The sequence below is a fragment of the Cupressus sempervirens genome, chromosome 5 (assembly GCF_028749045.1).
Source record: "Cupressus sempervirens isolate cs-2001-9-10 chromosome 5, ASM2874904v1, whole genome shotgun sequence".
Lineage (NCBI taxonomy): Eukaryota > Viridiplantae > Streptophyta > Pinopsida > Cupressales > Cupressaceae > Cupressus > Cupressus sempervirens.
Window position 1 is genome coordinate 596,158,032 of NC_143122.1, and position 27,925 is coordinate 596,185,956.

Below are 27,925 nucleotides of genomic sequence, written 5' to 3' on the forward strand. Positions count from 1 at the left end.
TTGTACAGGAAATTTTTTTTTTTGGTGAGACATTGTACTTATATTAATAACTGGTTCAAAATAGCTCCTGGAGAAAAGAAAAATCCGGTCATTGCCTGATATAAAAAAGGACGCAGAAGAAGAAATACTGCATTAAGAGAGAGTATCTATCAACACTAATGTATCTTGACCTTGAGATTTCCAAGTTAAGGATATTGTGATTACAAAGATCCTGAAACTCATATAAAAACAATTCATTGTTTGTTGTCAGAGAAACCAAGAGCCAAGCCAAAAGCTGTCATAAAAGTTTCCATCAATGATCTTCATCCAAAACTCCAATATTTTAGAAAGCCATCTGATGCAAGTGCAATCCAAGACCCTGAACTGCATACAATATCTCAAAAGAACAAGTGAGATTCATAAAAGTAAACACATGTGAAATCACTGAGAATCCATGGTTTACTATAAAAAAAATATGACGAAGACTCAACATTATTCTAAACATATTCCTTTGTCATAATATTAACCAAGTTGGGGAAATCAAGTAGGTTAAATGGGGAAAGTATTGAGTTAATATAAACCCCATTAGTACCCAAATTAGCCAGACAATCAGCTAAAAGATTGCCTTGTCTATAAGTATGTATTATGTAACATTCAATGATTGAATCAAGAAGAGACCATACTCGATGTAATATATACTGTATGGACCAATTATATACATGACTTATAATACATGCATTAATAATAATGGGTGAATCCCCTTCAACATGTAACTTAGATATAGATAGTGATTCTGCAAGTTCCAAACCAAAAACTAAGGCCAAGGCCTCAACTTTGTTATTAGTACACAAAGGGAGAGGAAATGATTTTGCTGCAATCACATGACCTTTAAAATCTCTAATGACTTTGCCATAGCTAGATATTCTTGGATTTCCTCTAGAGGCCTCATCAAAATTGAGTCTGAAATAACTCTCACTTGGAGGAATCCACTTGGTTTGTGTTTGGATAAGAGGAATCTCGGATGGACACAATGTAGTAGGAAGTTGAGGAAAAAGTAAACCCTTCCATTGATGAATAACATAGCCATAGAGGAAGATTTGTTGTAAGCCCATGTTGTATTTTATTTTTGGCTCATTGAGTGGTGGCTTCTTTTATAAGCTCAGACCTTATCCATTTCCTTATTAGCCCTTCAGAGTAATGTAATTTTATTGGCTCACATGGTGGTGCTCTCTCATAATTGGGTGGGCATTCAATATTTGTTAGTAGTGGTTATGGAAACCCTAATTAGGGCTCTTTTAGTAGTGCGATTCATTGTAATATAGCTCATAATGTAAAGGCTTGCTTGCATCATGTGTAAAAGAGTTATGTTAGAGAATTGATGCCCAGGTGCTACTAAAATTTCTCTTTTTTTTTGTTGTGCTTGCACGTTGGATATCTGTGATCGTTTTAGAGTACTGTATTGTTCTTTACATCTCTCACATAGAATAGGATTTTCTTTCAAGCATTTAGTTAGGATTTGCTTCAAATAGTTTAGATTGGATAAAAGTTATCGTGGAATCATCTTTGGTGAACTCGCTTAGACCAAACCACTAGCTGCTTTTTATTCGTAAGTACGCCTTGCATGGTCAAATGACATTATCTTAAAGCTTAATTTCAATTATTATTTGCTTATTGATTTGCATTCATTGATGTGACTGATGAAATGGTAGTGATTTGAATGCCTTTTAAGCATATCTTAGAAGATTGCACTAGGTTGGTGGAGCCGATGACAAGAGGATATCTAGTAGAGTCTCGAGGATATTCACAAGTTGCTTGCATCCTAGTATAGAAATAATGGTAATGTAGAATCGCTAGTTTAAGTTCATAGCAAGTTGAAAGTCCTTATATTTTCATTGGTGAAGCCATATCATTCAGAGTTAAGTTGATAAAATTTTGTGAACTAGCATAAGTCCCCTTGTGACACCATCACATCATATTATTACTACTAAGTGAGTATCCATCTTTTGAAGAAATCTTGACAATCTTTAGCATATAAGGTATATTTGTTCAAGAGAGAGTTGAAGCTTTGGTACTTCATCAAGAATATTAAGTATTTAGTTATGTATGTTGTAGTGGAATAAAACCCATATCAACTGGTAGTTGGCAATATGTCTCTAATGAGGTATCTGAGGCCATGGATAGGGCCAATGGGTCCATAAAAAAATACTAGAGGGGGTACACCCTAAAATTTGACCCCATATCAGAAATTATTGGTTAGAGGTGGAAAAATCAGTTTTACCAACCCATTCATACAACAAATTAGTTCATCATCCCTTGTTTTCAATTCGTGGCATCCTGCATGGATCCCAATGAAGAGGTTATGAAGGGCCTCCATACATGCATCCATAAAAGATACCCAAGGTTGAAGTGAGAGATCTCATTGGGTTTGAATTGGAAATTTACTAGAATGTAAGGGGTAAACTATCCTGTTTAGACTTGGCCAAGAGAGGAGGAACCACTTTAACTCGAGGCATAATATTTCAAAAATCTGGAATATTTAACATTTATGATAAGTAGATACAAATAAAATTATGTTTTCACCTTTCTTTCTAACTCTGCAATATCTTATTTTGCAAATGCTTGGTGGTGAAATTCGGGTGGAAAATTTGCAAAAAATTGGCCTTAGAAACATATGCTAGACTTCTAGTTCATCCAATTGTGAGCATAATTGGAGCTTGTTCGAGGCCATCCACATGAAGAAATGGAAAATGTTAGCTTAAAAGTGCCTCATTGACCTTGTTTTTGTGCATTATAATATTCAGCTGTGCAAAAGGAAGGTAGAGGAAACCAAAATACCAATAGGTCCACTAGACTTGGATGATATAGATGATCATAGTCATTAGACAACCACAGGAGGAACATCCATTGTTTTTAGAGGATGAGATCTAAGATTTCGAGAGGAAGGCTATGTAAGAGGGGGTGAATTCCGACTTGATGGTATTAAGGAGGATATGGAGGTTGATCTAGCAACATCTACATCCAAGATAGAGGTGTAACCATATTGGATTCCTAGGACAAAACCCCTTACCCATCTCATAATTTTTATTAGAATTGTTGGGAAGGGGAAGAGGAATATGGAGATAGATTATTTTGATTTTGTATTTAATTATAGTTTGTCAAAGATGATTTGCTATTTTAATTTCGCTTCAGATTATCAGGCTACTAGCCATCAACATTGCACACAAAGATTTTATTTTGTACCCAATTTGCATTCAAATATATCTTGACTTAACTTGTTTCTTTTTTGTTTTTCCAATTTACTAACTCATTCGATGCATCTTCTCTTTGAATTTTACAAAAAAAGCACTTCTAAATAAAGCTAAGCAATTTTTTATGTTGCCAATTTTTTTTTGAGTTTTCTTCAAATTTTTGCTGAGTTTGAGTTTTTAAGCTACAATATATATAATGTGTATGTATAAACATATAACCATATATATCTATATTTGTACCCTCTCCCTAAGTTTTTTTGGGCATACTAGTATTATTGATTTTGTATCGCATACATGCATCCAAATTGGCAATTGATATATTAAGTCAATTTTTGCCAATATGTGTCAATATGGATGAGGACAATGCATTCTAGTAATTTGTTACTTTCATTAGATGTTTTTGTAATAAGTACTAATGATTCAATGCTTAAACTAGAAATGTGATTATTTATTATGAAATGAAGGAAATATAAAAAGCTCCATGGATGATAAATATTCCAATGCCCTTGTGGTTAGTAGAACTATAAGGGTTTTGAGCGAAAGCACAATTTTATTTTTTTGGTGATTTTCAAGATAAAATGTTCAATTCTGACAAAGAAAAGGAGCACAAGTCCAAGAAGCATGGCTTCTTTCAAGCGTCTTGTCGCATTTAGGATTATAGCCATGATACTTTTGTGCTTGCTAATGTTGTTGGTGATAATGCTTGGTTTATTGGTTTAGTCATTTATATATTTTTTTCATGACTCTTTGGATAGGGAGGGGTACTTGAGGTATAGCAAAAGTGATGAGGGGAAAGTATTTATTGGTGATAAAAGCTCTTATAGATTATTGGTAGGGGAAATGTCAAATTCATTTTCATGGATGGTAGAATATGAATGCTCACATATGCATTGCATGTACGAGGCTTTGCAAGAAGCCTTCTTTGTGCATTTAAAATGTGTGATTAAGAAGTTTATGTCACTTTTGATGGAAAAAGATGTAAAGTATTGGTAGTTTGATGCTTGTAGAATAGGTGTGAGATGGTATTTAGTTTAACCTAGATGCATCAATTTTATTTGATTGTGCTAATGTTACTACATCTAAAATTGGGATACCATGGCATTTTTTGGCATGTTGTTTGAGCGAAAAATGTTTAAAAACCTTGGTGAATGAGAATATGACAAATGGTTTTATTGATTGTTTTGATAATTTTGATGTTTGTGAGCATTGTGTGCTAGGAAACTAGAATATAATACTCTTTAACTTTGAAGTGTTAGAGCTAAAGAGATTTTGGAGGTGATACACAATGCGTTTGATCTTGTATTCAACAAATTTTTGGTTTTGATTGGGTTGAAGATCTTAGCAATCGTCAACGTTGAAGTAGGAATGTGTTGTTATTTTGTTTGTGAGCAATAATTCAGATGAACAATAGGCAACAAACAATTGTTGTATCACTATAAAGAAAAATATATGGCCACAACAGAGGTTAAATATCAATATTAGTTTTAAGAGTCAAATAGTGTTGAAATATGATACATAAAGTGCAATTTGTTTTGCTAACATCCTTGCTTACCATGCAAGAGCAAAATGTAGTAACATGCAATATCATTTTGGGCGGTGTTTGAGAATATTAAATTACAAATGGAGAAGATGCATGCTTGAGTACACGATTGTAGACTCTTTGGCAAAACTTGTAATTATTGTCAAGCTCATGTAGTAAAAAACTGAAATGGGCTTGTTCTATTTTCAAATTTGAGGCCAATCTCTTAGGGCCCATTTGGATGTTGACATTAGCAAATGTTGCATTTGTCTTATATCCATAATTTGTCAAATGTTGGATTTGTTAAATTCGGAATTGGGTTTTGTTGAGCGGGAAAATGACAATTGAATTTTGATTTAATTCTAATTCCAATTCCAATTTTAATTCCACCTCTTGAGGTGGAAGTAGCAAATCCTCATTTTGGACCAAAACGGGAATTCAAAACTCATATTTCAATTTTGGTTTGACCACACATAAATTGAGGATTAAACTTTTTTAGAATTCGTTCCTACCAATTCGGGTTCAATTCTAACTAGTGCAACACCGACATTGGGGTATGTTGGGACGAGTTTCCATGAGAGGGGGGATAAAGGATCTTGATTTTGGGAGGATGGGGGAATGGTGGGGGGACGACGACGAGGTGCTATATATTTTATATTGAGATCTTGAAATACTAGTTAGGAAATAAAGTTTCAGTATAACATACCGAATTGAAATACTTCAACATAGCCAAATTGCAACACAAATCAGAATTGTGGAACATTTAACATAGTAAAATAGTACATTTCCAATAGTAGCATTCAAAAATCAAAACTCATAGTAGAACTTCAAGTATCCTTCTCGGTGGCAACATGGTTGTGGAATGGTGGAGGTGGGGGTACTTGGGAACTCCAAGCACTTGGTGCGGGGACATCTCGGGGATAGGTACTTCGAGGTTTTGTGGTGGGTGTGAGTCTCCGGGTTACATTGATTCCACCAAACAAACATGCCCTTAGGTTGGAGTATTACTCCATCTCTTGTGGTCATATCAAGTGGGAGAATGTTCGGACTCAAGTGATATTCATCATAGATAATACATGTGGAGGGAGTTTATAACTTTCTTTAGGGAAGAATGTGATGGAATGCAATTTAATGCAATTCTATTATTGCGGTACCCGTGGTAGTGTTTGAAACACAACATACATGGCTTGTACATATATATGTAAATATTGTGATAACCACCATAAGTTATTTGGAAGGACTCACAACATGACTCATGATCTGTGTGCTCTTGCAACAAAGTTGATGAACATGTGGCATTATTTGAGGAATTGATAGTATCTTGGAAGATAATACTAGGTACCACAAGCAATGTGGAGTCAAGTTATGTTTTTAATGTGCTAATATAATCAATAAGTTGGCAGTGGTGGTTATACTAAAAATATATTAATATTGATAGTGTAAAGGATGTAATTATTGTTTCATAGTGTGTGTAGGATCAAATTTTACAAGGTGATTCTTTGTATTGAAATATCATACTTGTGGAAAGTGTGGTATGCTTATACCATGTGAATTAGAACTATGGTTACGCTAGGCACTCCATGAGTGAGTTATGTAGTTGGATGATTAATATATTCATGAGTTTTTTCATAATGGACATTATGACATTAGTACACTGTTAGTGTTTGTACACTTGAGAGGTTGCAAAAAAAGGGTATGTTGTACACCAATATGTTCTAAGCATGGTTATGAGGAAACCCGTCTCCCCCCTAAAAGTCGCGGCTCGGTCTTCGAGATGTGTCTCAGAGACTTTTCGTGTCTCCGAAGACCTAAAAAAAGGTTGGAGACTTCATGACGAAGTCTCCTAAAGTCTCCCCGTCTCCTAATCCAAAAAGTGGAGTCTCCTTTGAAGTCTCCTGATAAAATATAAATGTAAAATATAATATTAAATAATTTTAGCCCTCATTTTAATGTTTTTAATGCAAAAATCAAGACCACCGACAATTTAAATGATTAAATCATTTAAAATATTTTATTTAATAAATTAATAACTTTAAAAACATTAGAAACACTGTAAAAAGATTATTTTTATTCGACAATTTAAATGATTAAATCATTTAAAATATTTTTGGAGAGATGATTTTTTGGAGAACATGATAGCTGAAGACCTTGAGATGGATGATCACAACCTTGTGGAGTAGATGATAGCACCATCGACATACTAATACTAGATATATTTCTGTTTTTTGTTTATTGTACAAAGTGTTCATTTTTGTTTGCATATCGGCAATTTAGCATCAAACTATACTTTTTTGAATTTAAAATTTGAATATGTAATTATAATCTCAGCGATTATCAATTTGATATGATGGTGATCATATGTAATATTCAAAAAACAAATATGTCTATGAGATACAATATTGTGATCATGTGAGTTTTGAAATCTTTGACTCTATGAGTCTATTTTAATTTTTAATGTGACATCACTATTATTATTTACTTTAGTCTTTTAGTCTTACAGTATTACTATTTTCAAATTTTGTATTTACTTTTAGTATTAGACTCTTTAAACTATTAAAAAAAACAAATAAAAAAAATTGCCGTCTCCAAGTACCCCTGTCTCCTATTTGAAAAATTGCCGTACCGGTACCAGTACCAGTACCGGAGACCTCCAAGTCTCCCTGTCTCCCGGTTGCCTTGGTTCTAAGGGGTTGTATAAAGATATTGTGTTGAGTTAGTGTTGATTATGAATAATACATTTTGGAACATCTTTTAGCAGTGAGTTTTCTCTTGTAGTGGTTTCTCATGTCAATGTTTTTTTGTCTTGGGTAATCTTGCTATTGCATATTGTTCCATTAATTTCATATGTTTACATTTTGGCACATGATCTTAAGAATTCATTATTCTATTGAGCTAGTTTTGTTTAGCAAGGATGAAAATCCCCAACAATAGCATCACAATTTCCATCCTCAAGATGTTAAGCTTTTTTCTTAAAAAAGAAAGTATCCTATCATTTAGGATCCATTCAAAATGCATATTGACCTTGTTAAGGTCAATTGGTTGATTTTCCTTGATGCTACTTGATATTATCAACTTGAATGCATGTGTTAGTGATGCACATAAATTGAGTTAGAAGAAGATAGGAAATAGCCTTAGAAAATGAATCAAAACAATAAATTACAACTTAGGAGTATTCATCAATTGTAGCTTATTCTAACCTTTGAGGTTTCTTTAGCTTAATGTCGGAGGTTGAGGTGGACAAGCATTAAATCAGTCATCCATTAATGTATCACATAGTCATGTTTTTGGAAACGAATGTGTTTTAACACACTTTAACAGTGCTCCCTAGTATATAAGTTACATGTGTACCTTAAAAGGCACATTGGCATTTGTTGCTGCTTTTTGGCTTTCTTGTTAAGACATTCTTACTATTGCATTGTGGAGAAAACACACTTTGTCAAGATTCAATCTTTGATTTATTCAAAATTTAATCCCATAATGTGTGTTGAACAATACATAGATTATCAAAAGCATATGGTTTCTACTTGTTTTGAAGGCAGTCATGCCTTCTATGGTAGATGTACTTGAGATATCTCTCCCTAGTTTGTATATTGGTAACTCTCCCATAGTTGCTTGTTTCTTCTTTAGAGTAGGATGGTTTTTGTATAACGGACATTGGGTAATAAGGTTGTTGTGCAATGTACTTTTATTATCATACGATATAGTTATATCTTTTAAAAGTAATCGACCTTTTAAGTGGAGTTGGGCCTTGTAGTCGAGATTTTAATGCACCTGGAACATATGAGTGGTAATTTTCCATTCCTTTGCAAAGCTGTTACCTTTTGCAAATACTTTCTCTAGCAATCCTTGGATTGGGTTGGGCATGCAAAATTCTTCCAACTTTTCAAAATCATTTTTTGTTGATTGTTCTTTGGGTTTTTTTTTGGCTTAGCAAAAGATGATTTTTATTAATATAAAAATAATATGAGATACAAAATGATTTCCAAATTTTCTAATAGGAAGTTATTTTACAATTCTATCATTTTGACAATTCAAACCTAGATAATTACAACTACCATACAATTCATGAGTGCATGCACCCGAAAATGTTCTAATGGCATCAATTCTACTAGACCCAAATTCATTACAATATGTTTGTAATGTCCCCATTTTTGGCGAGCTTTCGTAGACGCTTGAGTCAGTTCATTACAGTGATCCTTGTGAGCTGACGAGGTGTTTTGGGGGTCTCAGTTGTGGACTTACTATTTTTAGTAAGTCAAATTAGGGCAATTGCCATATTTGGCAGTGTAGATGGTGGCACTGGCATTCGGTCATTACTTGTAATGGATTGGGCTATTTTTTGCACGAACTCCTATTTATTAATACATTATTAAAGTTAACATTATTATATGACACTTTACTATATTTAAATGTTATAAAATGATGTTGTATTAAGGAAGCTTCTTAATTGGTGTTTTGTTTGGGAAACTTGTGCCATTGGTGGATTCTAAATTTGAGCCCATTTGATGAGAAAAACATCTTATTATCATTGGCTTTTGTTGATTTGGTAAGAGTTTGAATTTGTTCAATTCCCTTGTTGAGGTATGAGGTATTGTAATTTAGTTGGTGCATCGGGATCACTGTTGAGGTATAGTGATTTCATAATAATCTGAGGACTAGTTATATCTCCCTTACTATGTTGTATGAGGTATTGTAATTAAGTCGGTGCATTGAGATCACTGCTGGGGTATAGTGATTTCATAATATTCCGAGGATTGGTTATTTCTCCCTTACTGTGTTGTCTGTAGCTAGGAAGATGATGTTGTTACTCGAATAGCTTGATGGAAGGAATGATTTTGGCATCTCGTGGTTGAGCTATTCACTATCTTTGTTGGGTGCAAGTATTTGAGGAATTCATTGTTTAGGTGTCAATTACTGTGGGTGTCCATACCACTATGAGTAATCTCCATCGGTGTCTATTGTTTCAGTATCGGTTCTACATACAAATGCCTATAACCTATAGCTTAGCGAGAGTCTTATCTTGCCAATGTGAAGGGGAAAAGTCATCTGCAACCTGGGCAGCTTGGTTGTCTTTTATGTCTACCGTTAATTCATGTACTAGACGTCTATTTCTTATGCGGGGCATTGCTTTCCTATAACAATTGCGAGTCTAGTATCCATTGACATTTTAAGGCTAATATCACTTGTGTTCGGTAAGCATTTGCAACGTTTGAAATAAGGATTAATTTACCTATCAACTTGTCCAAATAATGCCATAGTTGGGACTTTGATTTACATTCTCCAGAGTTGCTTGTTTTGGTATTTGGCAACTGTCATTATCATTGTTAGGGCTGCGAAATTCACAAGGAACAACATCATTATTGTGACTATAATCAACCTGGTTGGGCTTGCTCCAACACCTCTCAAGTGTCATTGATGCTGCAATCAAAATACCCAGATTGGCGCCAATCTTGGCATTGCATTCCAAGCTATGTTTGGTGGGGAAGCTAGTTAGTTATTGTATATTCCATTACCAGGTTTATTGTTTCCATCCGCACACTATTGTGTCATGTCTAATAAATTAAAATTGTGTTAAGGCATTTGATAAAGTGGTGAGTTGCTCATTAATTGTTTATCAACATTCTGATATCGATTTCTAGTGGAGTTGTGAATGTGTCAATTTATTAAATGAGTGGAGAATCAATTCCTATAATAGCATCACATATAGTTATATGCATCTATCCATCTATAGCTCAAATACTTGAAGTTCGAGTTTGTTTGCAAAGAGTTTGACGAAATGTCAAACATTTAAATAATTGGCGTATGTTAGAGTTATAGCTGGGTCAGGGTTATTAGAGTGGTTTCCTGCATTCCTATTGGGTAGGAAATTCATTGTTATTTCAGATCTTCTATTGTATTGGGAGTGACCAACACTCTTGCTTTTTCCAACCATGGACAAACATAGGAGGACTAGTAGTTCTAGGAGTCGACAAAGCAGTGAAGACAATAGTGAGAAAATGAATGCTTTAAGGGTAAGTATGGAAAGGCTTAAGCTACATTAGAAGAGGTTGGTGGTGAGACTATCAGATCCTATAAGAGTTGATAGGGCAATGAGGTACATGGTCTTTGCCTTTAGCAAACTGACACCAAGGATGCAAAGAAGAAGGCTTGAGTTCTCTTCGATTGGCATTCAAGAGGCAGATGAACCTGTGTTTTGTATGATTGTTTCTAGTCCTATTCATAGTATTGGCAATGGACTTATTTCATAGGGACATGTTGATGTGTCAGTGTCCTCGACGATCGATGGCATTGAGCCTCAACAAGTTGGGGATTCTAGAGTTGGTGTTGTGGTTAGTGCAAAGGCTCTTGAGGCAATTATTACCGATGATCATTCAAACTCTCTTAGGAGGGGATTGTTACTGGAGACTATGTGAGCAATAATTGCTGTCACAGTAATGATTTAGTATGGGAGGCAATGACTTCCTCAAGTGGGACTGATGCATGTATGGAGTCACCTAGTTGTAATGTTGGTGATCTAGGTGTTATAATGGAGTTAGTGGATGTTGGTACATACATTAGCGATTCACAACTTGCCATTGAGACGTGTGTAGAGTCAGGTGATAGTAGTTGAGACTCTGTTAGGAGATATGGATGCAGATAGTATGGTCACCTTTGATGATCCGTTTGAGGATGCTATGAGCTGCAACGAGTCTATTGCTCCTTGTCAGATGTTTGGTGATGACTTTGAGCACGTTTTGGATGGGTCCCAAGGTTGATTTTTACATGGACTTAATATTGAGGGGGGAGTTGAATATGCGAAGAATTCGATACTGCAAGGGCTTCCCCTTCTTTGAATGAGGAGTTGGTAGAGGTACCAAGTAATTGTACCTCAGTTATTGATTTATGCAAGGATGGGAGCATACATGAGGCCAGCGACTATCTTGTGTTCGGTAGTTTGGATTCAGTTTCCTATGACAATGTAGTTAGTGAGACAAAGAACTTGCATAGAAGTCAAGGATTATAGAGGCATGATGTGACCAGTAAGCTGAAGGTGAGTAGTAGTGACATCTCTTCAGCATTTGAGCATGACGATGCTATTCGTTAGATGTTAGTCACAGTGGTTGGGGTGCTCCTATGTTAGATGAGCAATAGTGACATCTCTTCAACATTTGAGCATTACTATGCTATTCATCAGATGTTAGTCGCATGTGGTTGGGGTGCTCCTATGTTAGATGAGCACGATGATAGTAGTCTTTACCTAGTAGAGGTTCATTTGAGAGGCCGTCAGGATGTTGAAGCAGAATTAGTTGTAGTTAGATGTTGATAGGGAATTACCTTTTGGAGTGGGGTAGCTCTAGTTATAAGACATTGTCAGGGAAAGAGGAGGAGGTGGTTGAGCTCATTCATGAGCTTGAGGTGATTGTAGACTCACTACAATATACCCAATTGGCTTTGTAGGAGTCACAGTCACGATTGGATGAGGTGACCATGGAGTTGAAGCATGTTTGGTCCACACCAGCCACAGATCTAGTTTTGCTCCTAATAGTGGTGGTTGGTGGTGAGTTTGCTTCCACAGTTGGGAATGAGGGATGTGATGATGTGGCAGTCACATCTATCCAGGATTTGGGTACAGTAGGCACAAAAGATGTAAGAGCATTAGTGGAGGACTACAGAATGATTCTTGTTGTGCTAGGTTCTCCAGTGGTTAACATGCAAGTGGTGCATTCTTTAGAGGATTGTGCATAAGTTCTTGACACTTCTCCCTCTCCTTCATAGGGCTTGGACATGATATCATTTGATGTAGAGATGTGCTCATGTAAACTTGTTTCATTTTGTCAGGAGCAAATCTATTGTTTCATCTCATATAACTGATACCATCGGATAATTGGCAGTGCCACGATTTCAGAGCGATCAACTATGGATTGTGAGGGTGCAGGTTGACACTTCCACATATATTTTCTACTGTACCAAGTCGTTCATGGAGTATTTACTTGAGAGTTCAGATTTGCAGGATGATTCATACAGAGTGTCTTAGGGTACTCTCATCTGGGGCTCTTGCACTATACGACGATTGGTGGGGAAGACTGTAGAGACCTTGGCTACAATGTTTCCCAATAGGTATTTTTTGTTTGGGTTTGCTGAGAGAGTTGCTCAAGATCCTTCCAACTAGTAGTTTGAAGTCAGAGATTGGTCAACGTCTCCTGAATCCCAATTTGGCAATGATGAATCATTGACAAAGATTGGGGCCTTCTACCATCATTACACAATGAATAGTGCTAATCATTTCGCTTTTGACCCATAGGTAAAAGATTTGGCTCCACGTAGGTGTGGGTTGTTTCCATTTTCATATCATTAATTGTGGGATGGGTTAGCACCATCTTTCATAGATGGGATCAACTATTGCAAGTTAGATCACTTGCATTATCAACACACCTAGGATAGTTTAGCAAAGGTTGGAGTTGGTGGAGTGTTTCAAGTACCTATTGTTATTGCCATCTCCGCAATGCAGTTGGGTGTTAGTGTCAGTTATATTGGGGCTCAGGTGTTGATAAAGATGTTGCTTTATTTGGATAGAGTTCTAATGGGTTGTTTCCTTCATCAATACCTGCAGTTAGTTTCTAGTTGATTTAGTCATTGATATCAATTATATGGGTGTTGGTTCTACAAGAGTTGTTTGTATACAATAGGGATAGTATGCAGTTCTACCCTTGGGATCCAAGTCGACTGCAATGCTCATTTTGGTCTTGGATTGCTTGGGGACAAGCAATCTTAGGGAGGGAGGTCTCTAATTTCCCCATTTAAGCAAGCTTTTGTAGATGATTGAGTTAGTTCATTATAGCGACCATCGTGAGCTAACAGAGTGTTTTGGGGGTCTTAGTTGTGGACTTACTATTTTTAGTAAGTCAAATTTAGGCGGTTGCCATTTTTGGCAATGCAGATGGTGGTGCTTGTAGTCGGTCATCATTTGTAGTGGATTGGGCTATGCTAATATTTTGCATAGGCTCCTATTTATTAATGATTTTTTAAAGTTAACATTATTATATGGCTCTTTTTTATATTTAAATGTTATAAAATGATGTTGTGTTGAGGAAGCTTCTTAAGTGGAGTTTCATTTGGGAGACTTGTGCCATTTGAAGATTATAAATTCGAGCCCATTTGATGAGGAAAACATCCAACTATCATTTGTTTTTGTTTTTTTGGTAAGAGTTTATGAGTTTGTTCAATTCCCTTTCTGAGATATAAAGGATTGTAATTAAGCTGGTGCAGTGGGATCACTGTTGAGGTATAGTGAGGGATCACTGCGTTTGGACTAGGGATTGATTTCCCTATTGGATTGTCCAAATAATGCGTAGTTGGGACTTTGGTCTACATTCTCCAGCACTGCATGTTCTGGTATTTGGCAACCTCTGTTACCACTGTGAGGGCTGCGAATATTCACAAGGACCATCATTATTGGTGACTGTTATCAACCTGGCTGGGCTTGCTCCAACGTCTCTCTCAGGCATCATTCATGCTGCAATCAAAACACTTAGATTGGTGCCAATCTTGGCATTGCATTCCAAGATGCATTTGGTGTAGAAGCTGGTTAGTTATTGTATATTCCATTACCAAGTTTATTGTTTCCACCCGCACACTATTGTGTCATGTCCAATAAATGAAAATTGTGCCAAGGCATTTAATAAAGTGGTGAGTTGCTCATGAATTTTTTATCAACATTTTGACATCGATTTCCACTTGAGTTGTGAATATTTCAATTTATTGAATGAGTGGAGAATCGATTCCTCTGCTGGCATCACATATAGTTATATCCATCTACAGTTCATATGCTTGAAGTTCGAGTTTGTTTGCAAAGTGTTTGATGAAATGTCAAACATTTGAATAATTGGTGTATGTTATAGATATAGCCAGATCGGGTTATTACAAATGTTTACAACTTCTGTGACAACCTGCAACAATCATAACCAATCAAAAGTTGAGACCTTCAAAAATGTTTGCATACCCACATTTATAAAACCTTAGCTGGGCAATAAGTTGTCTTATCCTAGTAGTTACAGAACAAGACTTTACCCCAAAATTATATAATATGAACATATATACATAATGCCCTGTGTTGGTTAACAAAACGGCAGATTTACTTGAGAGTTAAGATTTGCCTTCACATACAGATGGGTAGACCTTCACCTCAAACAGTGACTGCTTGGTTTAAGGCTTTTTTATAGCAAATTTAAGCTTTGGAGTTCTACGGCTGGCTAGGTCCTTGAACTCGATTAATATGGAGTTATGTGATAGTTTGAAATGAATGTTTTGTATAAGGTTTTTAACAATGGATTTGAAGTTTGTATGAAGGAAGTTATCGATTTTCTGACTTCAAATATAAATCCAATACTTCAATGATAAAAAGACCAGTGCCTTAGCTTATTCAGGTAACAGAGTCAACTACAATGAAGCCGTACAACTTTATAATGTTCTATGCACGTAAACTATAAACAGTTTAATAATCAAGATGCGGTGGGTCTGATGGAGCCCCGAAATTCTAGGCTTCTTTTGTGCAGAATTTGGTACAATTCAATACCAAGTATTGATTTATTTCTACATGAATGGATATAGTATATTCTTGCGAGAGGTGATGAAAAGCCTAAAGAGGCTGTGAGATTGAAGGGATTGTTAAAGTGGTGTAAGTTATAATAACAGTTGATTAGAAAAAAGATTATGTAAACAGATTTCTTGTACATATGACAGTCAAATACATGAAGATAAGAATGCAAACACAGATGACTCTACAACAGGCCAATCAAGGTCAATAATGGATGAATTCATCAAAACTACAATCAGAACAATAAAAGTATATGACATTCAAACTTGGCTCATCACCATATATACTAAAAAATGGTCTGAATTCAGTATGCGTTAGCAGAGATTTTGATACAGCATCAGTGACACAGATGAAGTAGGGATTGTGCAATGTCAGCATGTCATAGGTGTTTCCATATTGAAAACAAAAGCTAGCAATCATTGAAGTGATCATGTCAGGGTATAAACACACAGTAATATTCTAAAGCAGCACACCATGAGGACATTGGCCATATTTGAAGTCCAATATACCTGCAGCAATGGCAATCACACACTACTATTGTGCAACACATCTGCTACTGTATGATGTAATTAAGTGACTCATCCTTTGTAGCAACACAGAAGTTTGAAGATCAGAAATAAACGATAATCTGCATTAGCATAGAGATAAGTATGGATCAATCTGATCCAAATTGCACTTGATTAATATTATCTGAAGTTCGGATGCTAATAGCCATCATATAATTCAAAAATGTTTACTGAATTATAAAGGACGAATCAACTGCAGTTTAAATCTCCATGCCTTAAATTAAAATAAAAGGCTTTTTATTTATCATTAAAATATTATATTACAAAGCCATATTAAAACTCCCTAGGTCTCCGTACAAATGAATATATGAATGTCTCTTCTTTGGAATGTCGTTTTTGAATGTCTTGTTTTTTCGCATCTTTCATTTTTATTTCTATATATATCTCTCCCATTTCCTAAGAGTCATAACTTTTCAATAAATATTTGTAAGTGATGTGTTTCCTGCTTCAATTTATTCAGTTATTTGCATATCACAATTGTATGTTTTAATAAAAGAATTGTGACCTCCAAACTAGAGGCTTTTAATTTAATTGTCTCTTTCATTTTAAAAGTCTATTTTAACAAACCTTTTATAAGTTTGTTATTATATCAAACTTTGTAAAATTTTTTGATGGTGTCCATTTAATATCCCCGTATGTGAATGCGTATGCATATTTTCTATCCGCAGCAGTAGTGGCATTAATCCTTCTCTTCAAATGGAGTCTCGTCGTGCAGATTCTTTTGCTATAACAAACAAGCCCTCTGTCCTTCATCAACGGTTCGTGTATGATCATTTCTTCACTGTGAATTCCTATCTTTGACAACATATGGTCTTAAGTATTTCTGGGCAGTGATTCAAGGTTTATATTCCATGTCAATTATTACGGTAATGATTTCTGTGGCTTCCATTTACATTGCTATTATCAGGTTATAAGACTCAATTTGTGGACAATTACTTCCTTACTTCCTTTCTTCAGTAAACATGGCACACCTGTAGATGATCATTGTCATATCGGGAGACCAGCTTGATTGAAACACAATATATTGTGAATGTGATCTCACGCAGAGCATTGAAAGTTTGACCACAACAAATGGTTCCAAGATTTCTCCCGCATAGGAATAGAATGGTGACACATAAAAGTATTGCTTTAATCACTATTTGAGCATTCACTGCCTTCTTCAGGTTCACATTCATTCCTTGTCATAGATTTATCATCGAATATGCTATGGAACTGTGGAATCCTTCATACACAATTTTTCATGCTTAGATATCCTTCAACATCGCTGCTTATTTGGTGGTATCTTTGACTGGTTATTGTAACTACTGAAATGTGTGTTTCAATACATCAACTTCGTATTTGTTGTCAAGTTCCAGGTTTCATCTAAAGGAGTCATTAGAGGATGCTGTAACTGTTAAAATCATCTTGTCCCTGTTCCCTGCTACATCAAATATCTGACTTGATATTCATGATGATATTGTATTTGTCTACAACTATCCTTGACCATTCTTATGTGTCTTTGGTCTCTTTGTGAACACTCCAGGTCATTGCTGTGAGACGGTGCAATTTGAATCAACACACTGAACCATTCAAACCAAATAATCCCCTTTAGGATGGAGGGCTATGAACAAAACCTCATGCAGACCTGTAACAAGCTTTTTCACAGACTGTTGCTTTACAAGATTGTAAACCCGGATGTTCATCATTTCAAAAGGGGTTTGAGTTCGCTGCTTAGATTGTGAATAAGTACTGCTCTCGTATTAGCATCTAGTGCAATTATGGCAAAGAAGTCCTTTTAATGATGCCAAGGTATTGAGTGCACAGGCTTCTAATGGATTAATTTGAGAGCATTAAACTTTTTATGTTGTGTCAACTTAATCTGGTCAGTTATCAGCATCATTTGAACCTACTAACAACATGTTCTTGCTTGCACAAATTCAGCTGCTTGTGATACTTTGAAAATCCTAAAACTATACAAATGTAAATGATCAATAGACATGACATAAATTGTGTAAAGGATAGGAAAGTGTCCACAAATGGAGCATTTAAAATTTAGACTACATCACCTTGCAAGGACCAATCAACCGAAGAGTTGACACCATCAAAATCAATCATTCAAAATGGAACACCACGTTGATCAAATTATTACCCCCATAAAATGAGAAATTAGCAAGGTAGATAACCACTATTGTTAGAAGTACCCAAAATACCTGGAACTCTCAATCACAAAAGTAGAAGTATTGTGGAAACCAAGGCAAGAAGTGCCATGGGTTGAGGAGCCTTCTCCACATCTTCTCGCTTCTTGTTGCTAGCTATGGTTTCCAGTTGAAATTGTATGCTTGTTTTGTCCTCCTTTGTCTGCGGCCCAACAATTTCTTCTGACTTGAGCTCTCCCATGGTTACCACCTCCCTGGTTCCTACCATGGGCATCAACATCTCATCCTCTGTCATGACCACACATGATCCTCTTGACTCCCCACTTTCATTCCTCCATGTCCTCACATGCCCTAGTTGATTTCAACCTAAAAAGCTTAGGGTTCATTCTATTTCGTGGAATGCCAGCCGCCAAATCGAACTTCCAATCATCCACAAAATCCACTCATAGCTTCCAGGCTTGGTGAGCTTCCTCCTTCCATTTCAAGGTGCCACTCAAGGAGCACTTCAAGAGGAAAGGGTGCACACAGGATAGTACTCCGACAAGCTTACCCAATCTCCCTTGCTGCTACAAATCCTTGCCGTCGCACTGCATATTGTAAGATATCATCCAATCTTACACTCCATTCCGGTTCTATGTAATGCGCCACAATGCACTTCACATCCACCTTGGATGCGAAATGTGGGCCCTAAGCATAGAAAAATGCCTTGATATTTGCATTCGTGCGCCATTTAAAGGTCAAGACTCAAGACTACATGGTCCACTCCTAAAAGGGCCCAAATTATGTTGATGAAGAAAGGGTGCACAGATGTGAAGGTATGCATCGACCTCTCCTCTATAACCAACCCCTTGGAGACTGTTTGTTGCTTCTCCACATGAAAGCTGAACTTTCCTTCCATTGACACTACCCTTGCTTTTTTTTGCACAAAACACCTATATGCTTGCTGTTTGACAAACAAGAATGAGAATGAACACCTGGAATTACACATGAGGGAATGTAAAGAGGTTTGTTCACGATCATAATAAATGTTCATGTGTGATGACAGCTGAAATAAAGTTGCACTCTGCCACCTTCCCCCATTTGAACACGTTATCGTGCTTTACCGTCCTCCAAGATTGTTGCTAATTTATATCTGTTAAATCAAACTGCTTTCTTTTTCCATGTTGTCGCCACCTTCCTCCTATTATATGGGTGCTAAGTTACCTACCAAATTGGATAAGGAGTCAGTCAACAATTCACCCTCCTATCTCATCATTGTGATGTCTATTGTCGATTTGGATAATTTTTCAACCAATGAATTACCCTCCTATTATATATGCGCGATTTTGAAATTTTGAAACATCTCCAACTTCTTGATAATTGTGATTATTTTTTGTAGTCACCATATATACGAGAGGACTGAAGCAATTATTTCACAGTGATATGAGAATACCATCCAAAATGTAGATTTTGCACCTGAAGCTTTTGTGCCAATTCTTCCCCTAGAAGCGCTGCTTGAATATCTGCCTTATTGTTGGTCCTTTCCCTAGATTTTTACGTTTCTCTGCAACAAAATTGCCCTCCAAATTTCTGCCTACACAACCTGCACCTGCTGAACCTGGATTGCCTTTTGCAGCACCATCGAAGTTGATTTTAATCCAGCTCTCTTCTGGAGTTTCCCACTTAACTTCCTATTCGGTCTTGGTAGATGAATCTTTGGAAACCCACCAATGGGTCATCAGTTGTTCTTTGTTCAGTGTTGTGGCTTCGACAAAATTACGAAGTCAACAGAAATGCCTCATAACTGTAATGTCCCTTCCTTAACCATGAAGCTAATATTTTATTTAAATTAACTTCTTAGCTAATGTCGCCATATTAGCATGTAATTAATGTTTAAATATTTCACTTGCACACATGACAATGTTTAAAATGGAGGTGAAATATTCTATTTCGTCTTATGCCAGTTTGAGGAGTTAAATATTAAAGAATTTAGAGAATCCTCCTGGAAGTTACGTTGGAGGTCAGGCAAAAGGAGATTGGGAGTTTCAGCATGGAGCAGACTGTGATTCTAATTTTTGAACAGAAATATTGCAGCCTTGCAGATTAATTTCAGCTTGTGAAGAATGCAGACTTGTTAGAGCAACATTATCTTCAGGGTTGAAAGAAATCCTCGGGATAATTTCATTATGCAGCTTCTTTTGGTATGGAAAGAGGATATTGTGGATTCAAAATTAATGGGAGTTTCTGTACTATCTCTCTGATGTCATGAACAATCAATAGGTGTATGAGTTTGCAACTTTAATGTTTGTCCCTTAATTGGTCCTTTTGGAGAACAAAACAGTCAACTGGATAATATTAGTCACCAGTATTCAATGGCTTCCTGTGGGTGAAATTGGCAATGAAAAATCTGCATTGGAATATGTTTGGTGTTAAGTTGCAGACTATTGGGTCCTGCCTCTGTGTGAGTTAAATCATTATCGACCATCTTGTATCTCTATTGGCACATTTTTTGGTGTCAAGACCATAGTCCTGATTGTTGGGCAAGCCAATGAGTTCTCAAACTGAATTGTGGTGAGCTGTTTATGGTTGCATATGAAGAAACAATCTTTCTATTGTTTGTTGGAGTTTAATCCGAAGCTTAGAGGTATTGTCAGTCAGTGCTATGACACGTCACTAATTTGTACCTCAAACCAATCATCTTATGTATCTGGCTCAAGTTGATAAATGCATCGGTTTGATCTCATCTAAATAAAACAAATATTTAAATATCAATTAAATAGTTTATGATCTGATCCAACTGAGGGATGATTGTGGACATGATCATTGTAAACATTCGAACCTTGACTGGATACTACCATGATCATCAGGACATATATAACCATATCAAACCTTGTTAATTAATATATGATAACATGAAGAGCCTCAATTGAACACTATAAGAACAAAACTCTGTTATCTGTCAACTTGGACAAGCAACCTCAACTGAATTCAATAATTAGTCAGTCGGGACAAGAGAAATGCCAGCTAAATTATAAAATGATATCTGAAATTTAAGAAATGTCAACCGAATCCTAACATCTATCACCAGAGATATATTTTATCTCCTTTGAACACTGTAGTCAATGATTGAGAACATGAGAAAAGTCAACTTATACCCTCAATCTCTTGTTCAAGATATGGGTAGCTTCATTTCACTTTATATTTAAACCTATCATAAGTCAATGGGGATATTGGCATCCTCAACTAAGGACTGCCAAGAGCTAATGGGGACATTAGCCAACCTCAACTGAGAACCATAACCATTCGTTAGAGACATTAATAACTTCTACTGAAATATTAAATACTTGTAAATGGCATTTGTGGCAATAATTTATGGCAGTGCAATTCATTTAATTATTTTAAGTTCAACAGTTAATATACATTACCAATTGCATTCCATTCATGGAAAGAGTCAAAGTTTTAAAATATGGTACAAATCTTGAATCTTTATCATCAAACATTAATTTGACCAGCCGATAGCAAGGATTCTGATTAAACTTCTTTGTTTGGGCTGTATTTTTTAGTTTCTAACTATGCTTGTTACAGTGTGAGGTGAGTAATCTAAGTTAAAGCACATGCAATTCTTTAGCAGAGTATTTGATGTCACGTGCTGCTTACGAGTGTTTGTAGATGTAAGTGAATTGTAGTCATTGTACCCAATGTATTGAACATTATCATTTGGCAAATGATTAGTAGATCTTTCTCTTGATTTATTTGTAAAAGTAAAACTGAAATGAAAATACGAATTTAGCTTAAACAATTACATTTTGATAAATTTTTTCCATTAGATAAATTGAATTTTTTTAAATGTATAATGTTTTTTTGAACTACATAAAAAACATTGAACACGAAACTAAAGGTTTTTTGACTTAGGGATATAGATAAATAAATTTATCTACACAGAAAAGAAGGCATGATATCTGTGATGCTCTGATGACCAAAAAAAGAACCTTTCTGACTTGCCACTTTTTCTCATTATAACAAGAAATGTTGTTGATGTGTTTTACAGAGTCAGGTTTTCCCTTGTATAGAAGAAAAACACATGAAAGTCAAGAAAGATATCTCTACCTGCCCACAGGTTAGAGAAGCATGCCATTCATTAGCTTCTGATTTTCAGAAGTTTTTTTTTAAAGATATTCCTTTTGTTCTTCTCATGTAAAAGCACACACCTATGTGTTGACAGATTTAGTTATGAATAAAGACTACTAGAAAATATCAGTACTTTAGAAGACCACTTGGTAGTTTATACAATTCTAATATATTGTGAAAAGACAAATTATTTTTGTAGTAGCATATACACTGTCTTATAAATCTTTGTAATTTAGAAACCACAAAAATAGATATTAACTTCTTGTTGTAATTAACATTATCAGATTTCCACAATCCATTTGTAAAAAATAACAACAGTTATTGTTAACAACAATGATCTATCTCTATAAAGTTACACCATGTGTTTTTACATTGTTTTGAGACCATGTATCTTTACTATGTATAGAATCTAGATAGGGTTATCTAAGACAGTTCCTGAGAGAGTGAAAATCAAGGGGTCTGATAAAACACCCATTTACAAGAAAATCTAAATATCATTTTTTCAAAGAATGGCTAAAACCTACAAACATTTACTATATACACCAGCATATAAATACTTTGATTATGATGATGGCGATATGTTATCTACATGATTTATTGTAAAATAGCAAGACAAATATTTCTATATTTAGAAATATATGTTTATCGAATGCTTTATATTGGCTATCTTTTTTCAGGCTCAACTGATTTGTGTATTCCATGAGCTCAAGTTGACATGTGTTCTGTGGACATTCAATTTGCATTAGTAACTTACATATCATTTAGTCAGAAAAAATGGACTTTCCATTTAGTTGCCTGTGCATGAGTGCTTCTACAGCTAGCAGCTTGAGCAACTTTTTGTTTAGTCCCATTGTAGCATTGCACTTCAGACCCATGATTAATCCCAAGTAATTGCAGCAAATTTACCATGCTGTGCTCCACAATTTTCCAGAGATGCTAAAAAATTGGCCTGTTGACTTTTTATTTATTCGCTCATCTTTTCTCTTAGGTACTGATGAAGTAAAGCATGGAAGACTAGACTTTTGTTAGTTTAGGGTTAAAGCCAGGTTTATTAAGAACTTTCTTGTTAAAAGTTCTGTTTAAGTCATATTTGGAATATATCATTGTATAAATAAACTTAACCTCTAATATGAGATCTTTTCTTTTAATTATACTTTCATGAGGATTTAATTTTAGGTAAAAACACTAGACCGCCCTTTTAATTTTTTGTCTAAAGTTTAAACCATTATCAAGTAATATTTTTCTAAACCTTATGTTTAATAATTAGAATTTCTGCAATGTGCCTTTTTGTACTCCACAATGGTAACACTTACTATTCTAGGACCAGCCTTTTATTTTTCACATCAACCTCTTAGATGGAAGTAAAATAGCTATCAAGTGAAAATACTTTTTTGGATAATTAGAATTTTTGTAATGTACTATACTTATTTGTAATCTCCATTAACTATATATAGACAATAAGAACTAACAAAATTAAAATTTCTTTTATTTTTTACAAAATGTAATATCATTTTAAAATTTCTTGAGGTTTTGAGATATTTTTCCACTTTAAACCTAGAAAATTGAATTACATTTATATTTTTAACAGGCTGTGTTGAAACTGTACAAGATGAATGGCAGTATGTTTTGTACTCCTTTGTGGATGGTTACTTTTCTGTTTGGCTTTAAGAATCAGCTTCTTGATTGGGTAATGCAGCCGGCTATTGAGGATCTTGAATTCATCACCATTGAAATTTATTGCTATTCTATGTAGTCCATAACTTTGATTCTCTGGGAACATGAAACAAGGGATGAATATTATGCTCCAGTATTTGAAAAGCTTTCTGGAGACAACCTTTAACTTCATCCTTGTATAAATGGATTGCTATGTTACACGGGGATACATTTGGATTTTTAAAAAACATTTTAAAAACTAGGACAAATTAATGTTTTTCTTAAGACAGTAAAGTAGAAACAAATCCAAGTGGGATTTGACATTAACTAATGGTTCTAAGCTGGCACTAAGTCGAATCTATGTTTCATGCATGCATCAAATTGTGGAGTTGTAGGCTCATTGTGTCTTAGACAAGACATTTTCTTATTTCACCATAATTGTTGTCATTAAAAATTATCTAAAACATTAAAAACATATAATATATTAATATATTTTGTAAAGCACTCTAACACACACACACATTGCTGTCCCTTGCCATCCGCTATTTTTGGGCCACTAGAAAATGTCCAAAAAACATGTCCCCTGCTGTCCCCTTGTACCCCTCCCTGAAACGCCGTGGAACATAAATCAATTGGTTTGATTGGTCTGCAGAGTATGCCATTGCTTCCTTTTGTGTGTTAATAAGCACTATGCTTGATTTCTCCTGAAAATTTAATGATTTTATAGTATTTTCTTCCTCTTTCTATAGTTTTAAGTTTAGTATGTGACGTATCTGATACTGATATGTTAGCATATACTTGAGTATTTTTCCTTTGATAATATCTGATCATAGATTGGCAGAAATTAAAATTTCTGAAGTTCTGCACACTTGATGTCTGACAAAGCCAAATCAGCACTGATGCCTTGACTGCCTTTCATGTTTGATTTAGATGTCCCCGTTGTTGGCATACTAGGGGTGATTCCTCTTTATAGCCTTGAAATAGTTGATGCTTATTGGAACCATAGGCTTTTTAACAGGTTCCAAGTCAACACTTATATTTCATTGACTGTAATTTCTCTTTTCCATGACCTGATTTACATGTATCACTAAAACCCTTGGTCTATGAAGTGCATCACACAATTTCTAATTTGATTAATATGCCATGTAGAAAATTTGATAGGATGTATTGTACTGCACCAAAAACATGTCCCCAGCTGTCCCCTTGTACCCCTCCCTGAAATGCCGTGGAATACAAATAAATTGGTTTCATTGGTCTGCAGAGTATGCTATTGCTTCCTTTTGGGTGTTAAGAGGCACAGTGCTTGATTTCTTCTAAAAATTTATTGATTTTATACTGTTTTCTTCCACTTTTATAGTTTTAAATTTGATCTGTGTTGTATCTGGTACTGATATGTTAGCATGTACTTGAGTATTTTTCCTTTGATAAGATCTGGATCATACACTTATAGAAATCAAAATTTCTGAAGTTCTGCACACTTGATGTCTGACAAAGGAAAATCAGTACTGATGCCTTGACTGCCTTTCATGTTTGATTTAGATGTCCCTGTTGTTGGCATACTAGGGGTGTTTCCTCTTTAAATACTTGAAATAGTTGATGTTTATTGGAAGCATAGGCTTTTTAACAGGTTCCAAATTAGCACTTATATTTCATTGACTGTAATTTCTCTTTCCCATGACCAGATTTACATATATCACTAAAACCCTTGGTCTATGTATTGCATCACACAATTTCTGTAGAAAATTTGATAGGATGTATTGTACTGCACCACCTTGTAATGTCCCTTTTTTAGCATTCATAGCATGATGTTGTTGTTAGCCTATTTCCCCACGGTCCCGTAGGCTAACCAGGACATTAAAGGGGCTTAGAGGCCATTTGGCCTAGATAGTTTCAGTTGCAGGTCTTTTTGAGGGGTTTTAAGGCAACTTTGGGCATACTTACTATTTATAGTAAGTCATCTTGGATATGGTCGGACATCCAGTGGCAGCGGTATGTCGATGGTAATTGTTTAAAATCGGCAAGAAGACTTGTTTATCATTGATAAGATTTGTTATGCATTGATAAAGCTATTTTATAAAGTTAAATTTAAATATTTAACTTTATTAATGCATAGACTATAGTTTGTGGGAAATATTTAAATTAAAAGAGTCCCCTTTATTTTATAACACATTGGAGACATAAGTTACATAAAGGGAGTGATGTTTTATCCCATATTGAGAAAACGAAGGATTAAGCTCTTGTGAGAACACTATAAAAGAAAGGGAAGAGCTTCTTTTTGGTAGGCTTGGAAATATCAAAGAAATTGGAAAATTTTCTGGAGATTATGTCTTAATAGTTTGAAGGACGAAATCCCTTCAAGCTGGAAATCTTAACGCCATTGAAAGATATGGTCTTGAGATTCAACAGGGTAGCAGTTTGAAAAAGAAGATACGAAAAAGCAATCTAAAAAAATGGAACCGAAAAAAGCAGGCCGAAAAAACAGTCTAAAAAAGCGGAACCAAAAAAGCAGGCCGAAAAAACCGTCCGAAAAAGCGGAACCGAAAAAGCGGGCCGAAAAAGCAGTCCGAAAAAACAGTTCGAAAAAGCAAATCGAAAAAGCAAAGCAGAAGGGGCAGCATTGAAGAAAATTATTACAACCATCTACAACCAGGTTCTTTTATTAGTATTGTTTTTTTTAGGGTGTTATAAGTTTTAGCTGTAAGTGTGCATTAAACCAGCATTATCATTTTGTAATCCATGTAAATGCCAAAAGTCTTGGCCATATTTCATGAGCATTGTATTAGAAATTTCATTGCAAATTAAGAAGATAATAGTTGCTGGTGTCATTTAAGCAATTCAATATCATTATTTATCAGCTAGTTAGTTTGCACACCAACTGTTTGTAAAAATGCCAGTTGGCTGTAGGTGTTCATTTCTCATGCTTAGATCATATATATGCACTGAATATTGTCAAAATTAGTAGCACACTCATGTTAGGCCATTGTGTAGTCCATTTGGGGTCTTCTAGCACAAGATTCTCATTGATGCAAATTGAAGAAAGAGTCATTTAAAGCCAGCTGAAATACTATATCAGTCATACATCCCTTGCATGTGAATTGTTTGATGAAATTCCTTGAGCTTTCATCAGCATTTTTTGAGAGCAGATTTGAGGAGGGTCATTACAGTGGTATCAGAGCTTGCTTGCAAAGTGTTTGACGAAATGTCAACAACTGAAGTATTAAGATTTTTGGTATTTGAAGAAGTTATAACCTATTGGGGTTATTACACACCTGCTGTGTCTCTTTCCTGCCTAATTCTGATAGTCTTGTGAATGGAAAAGAATATGTGGGTTATAGAAATGGGAAGTGGCAGACAAATAGTATTGGTAGTGAGAATAATAGTAAATTCACAACGGTTGTCTGTGGTAGAGGATAGTTATTGATATAAATTACTTGCTACTCTATTCGTTCATTGGCACATCCACTACCATACTTCATTTTTTCAACATGTAAAACTAAATGTTAATTTTCTAATTTTTATGATTTTAGTACTTGGTAGGTATGTGATATGTTGTATCAAAATTAACAGTCTTGTAACCTATGGTCTGGAAAATCTGTCTATCTATCTATATATGTGTATGTATGTCAAAATAGAATTCAGCACACTCTTGTAAAAGTCTTAAAGATTCAAAGAACACAGTTTATAAAAATTGAAATCCATGTCAAAAGACTTGGAAAGTAAAGAGAAAGAAAAACAAAACATGCTCCAAATCCCAGCTCTGTTGTGCTTTGTTTACCAAATCTATCAGTTATTCACATCTTTCTTCTACTCGAAACCCTATTAGATAAATCTACCTATATTTGTCATCTTAATTGTATTTTTTCCTCCTATTTTCCTCTTTATTAGTTTCTCTTCTTGTGGGGATTCATCACATAGTGTGATGGTTAAGTAGCATTAATGGTGCGACAAAAGTTCAAATTCCTGCAAGGCTCATAGGGTATTCATGCCGTGACTAGGCTCTGTTGGTGGACGTAGCATTGGTGGTCGTGACGGGGGAGAAGGAGAGGAGCAATAAGGAGACAAGTGGTGGGAGGAGTTTTTACGTCCCTGTAATCAAGGAGGTGTTAATGTCTCAGTTTGTACACAGGAATGGGTTCCCCATTGTG

The 27,925-nt window shown here is 35.3% G+C and overlaps 1 protein-coding gene across 2 annotated transcripts in view; it reads left to right on the forward strand.

Moving 5' to 3' along the window:
* The window catches only part of LOC149557334 (prolyl 4-hydroxylase 1-like), a 249,672-nt gene that overhangs the window by 83,215 nt on the left and 138,532 nt on the right, over positions 1-27,925 (forward strand). For both annotated transcript variants that reach the window (XM_089832005.1, XM_089832006.1), the window contains exon 3: positions 22,048-22,116. In XM_089832005.1, the coding sequence (XP_089688131.1) occupies positions 22,048-22,116 (69 nt within the window). The remainder of the gene's footprint in view (positions 1-22,047; positions 22,117-27,925) is intronic.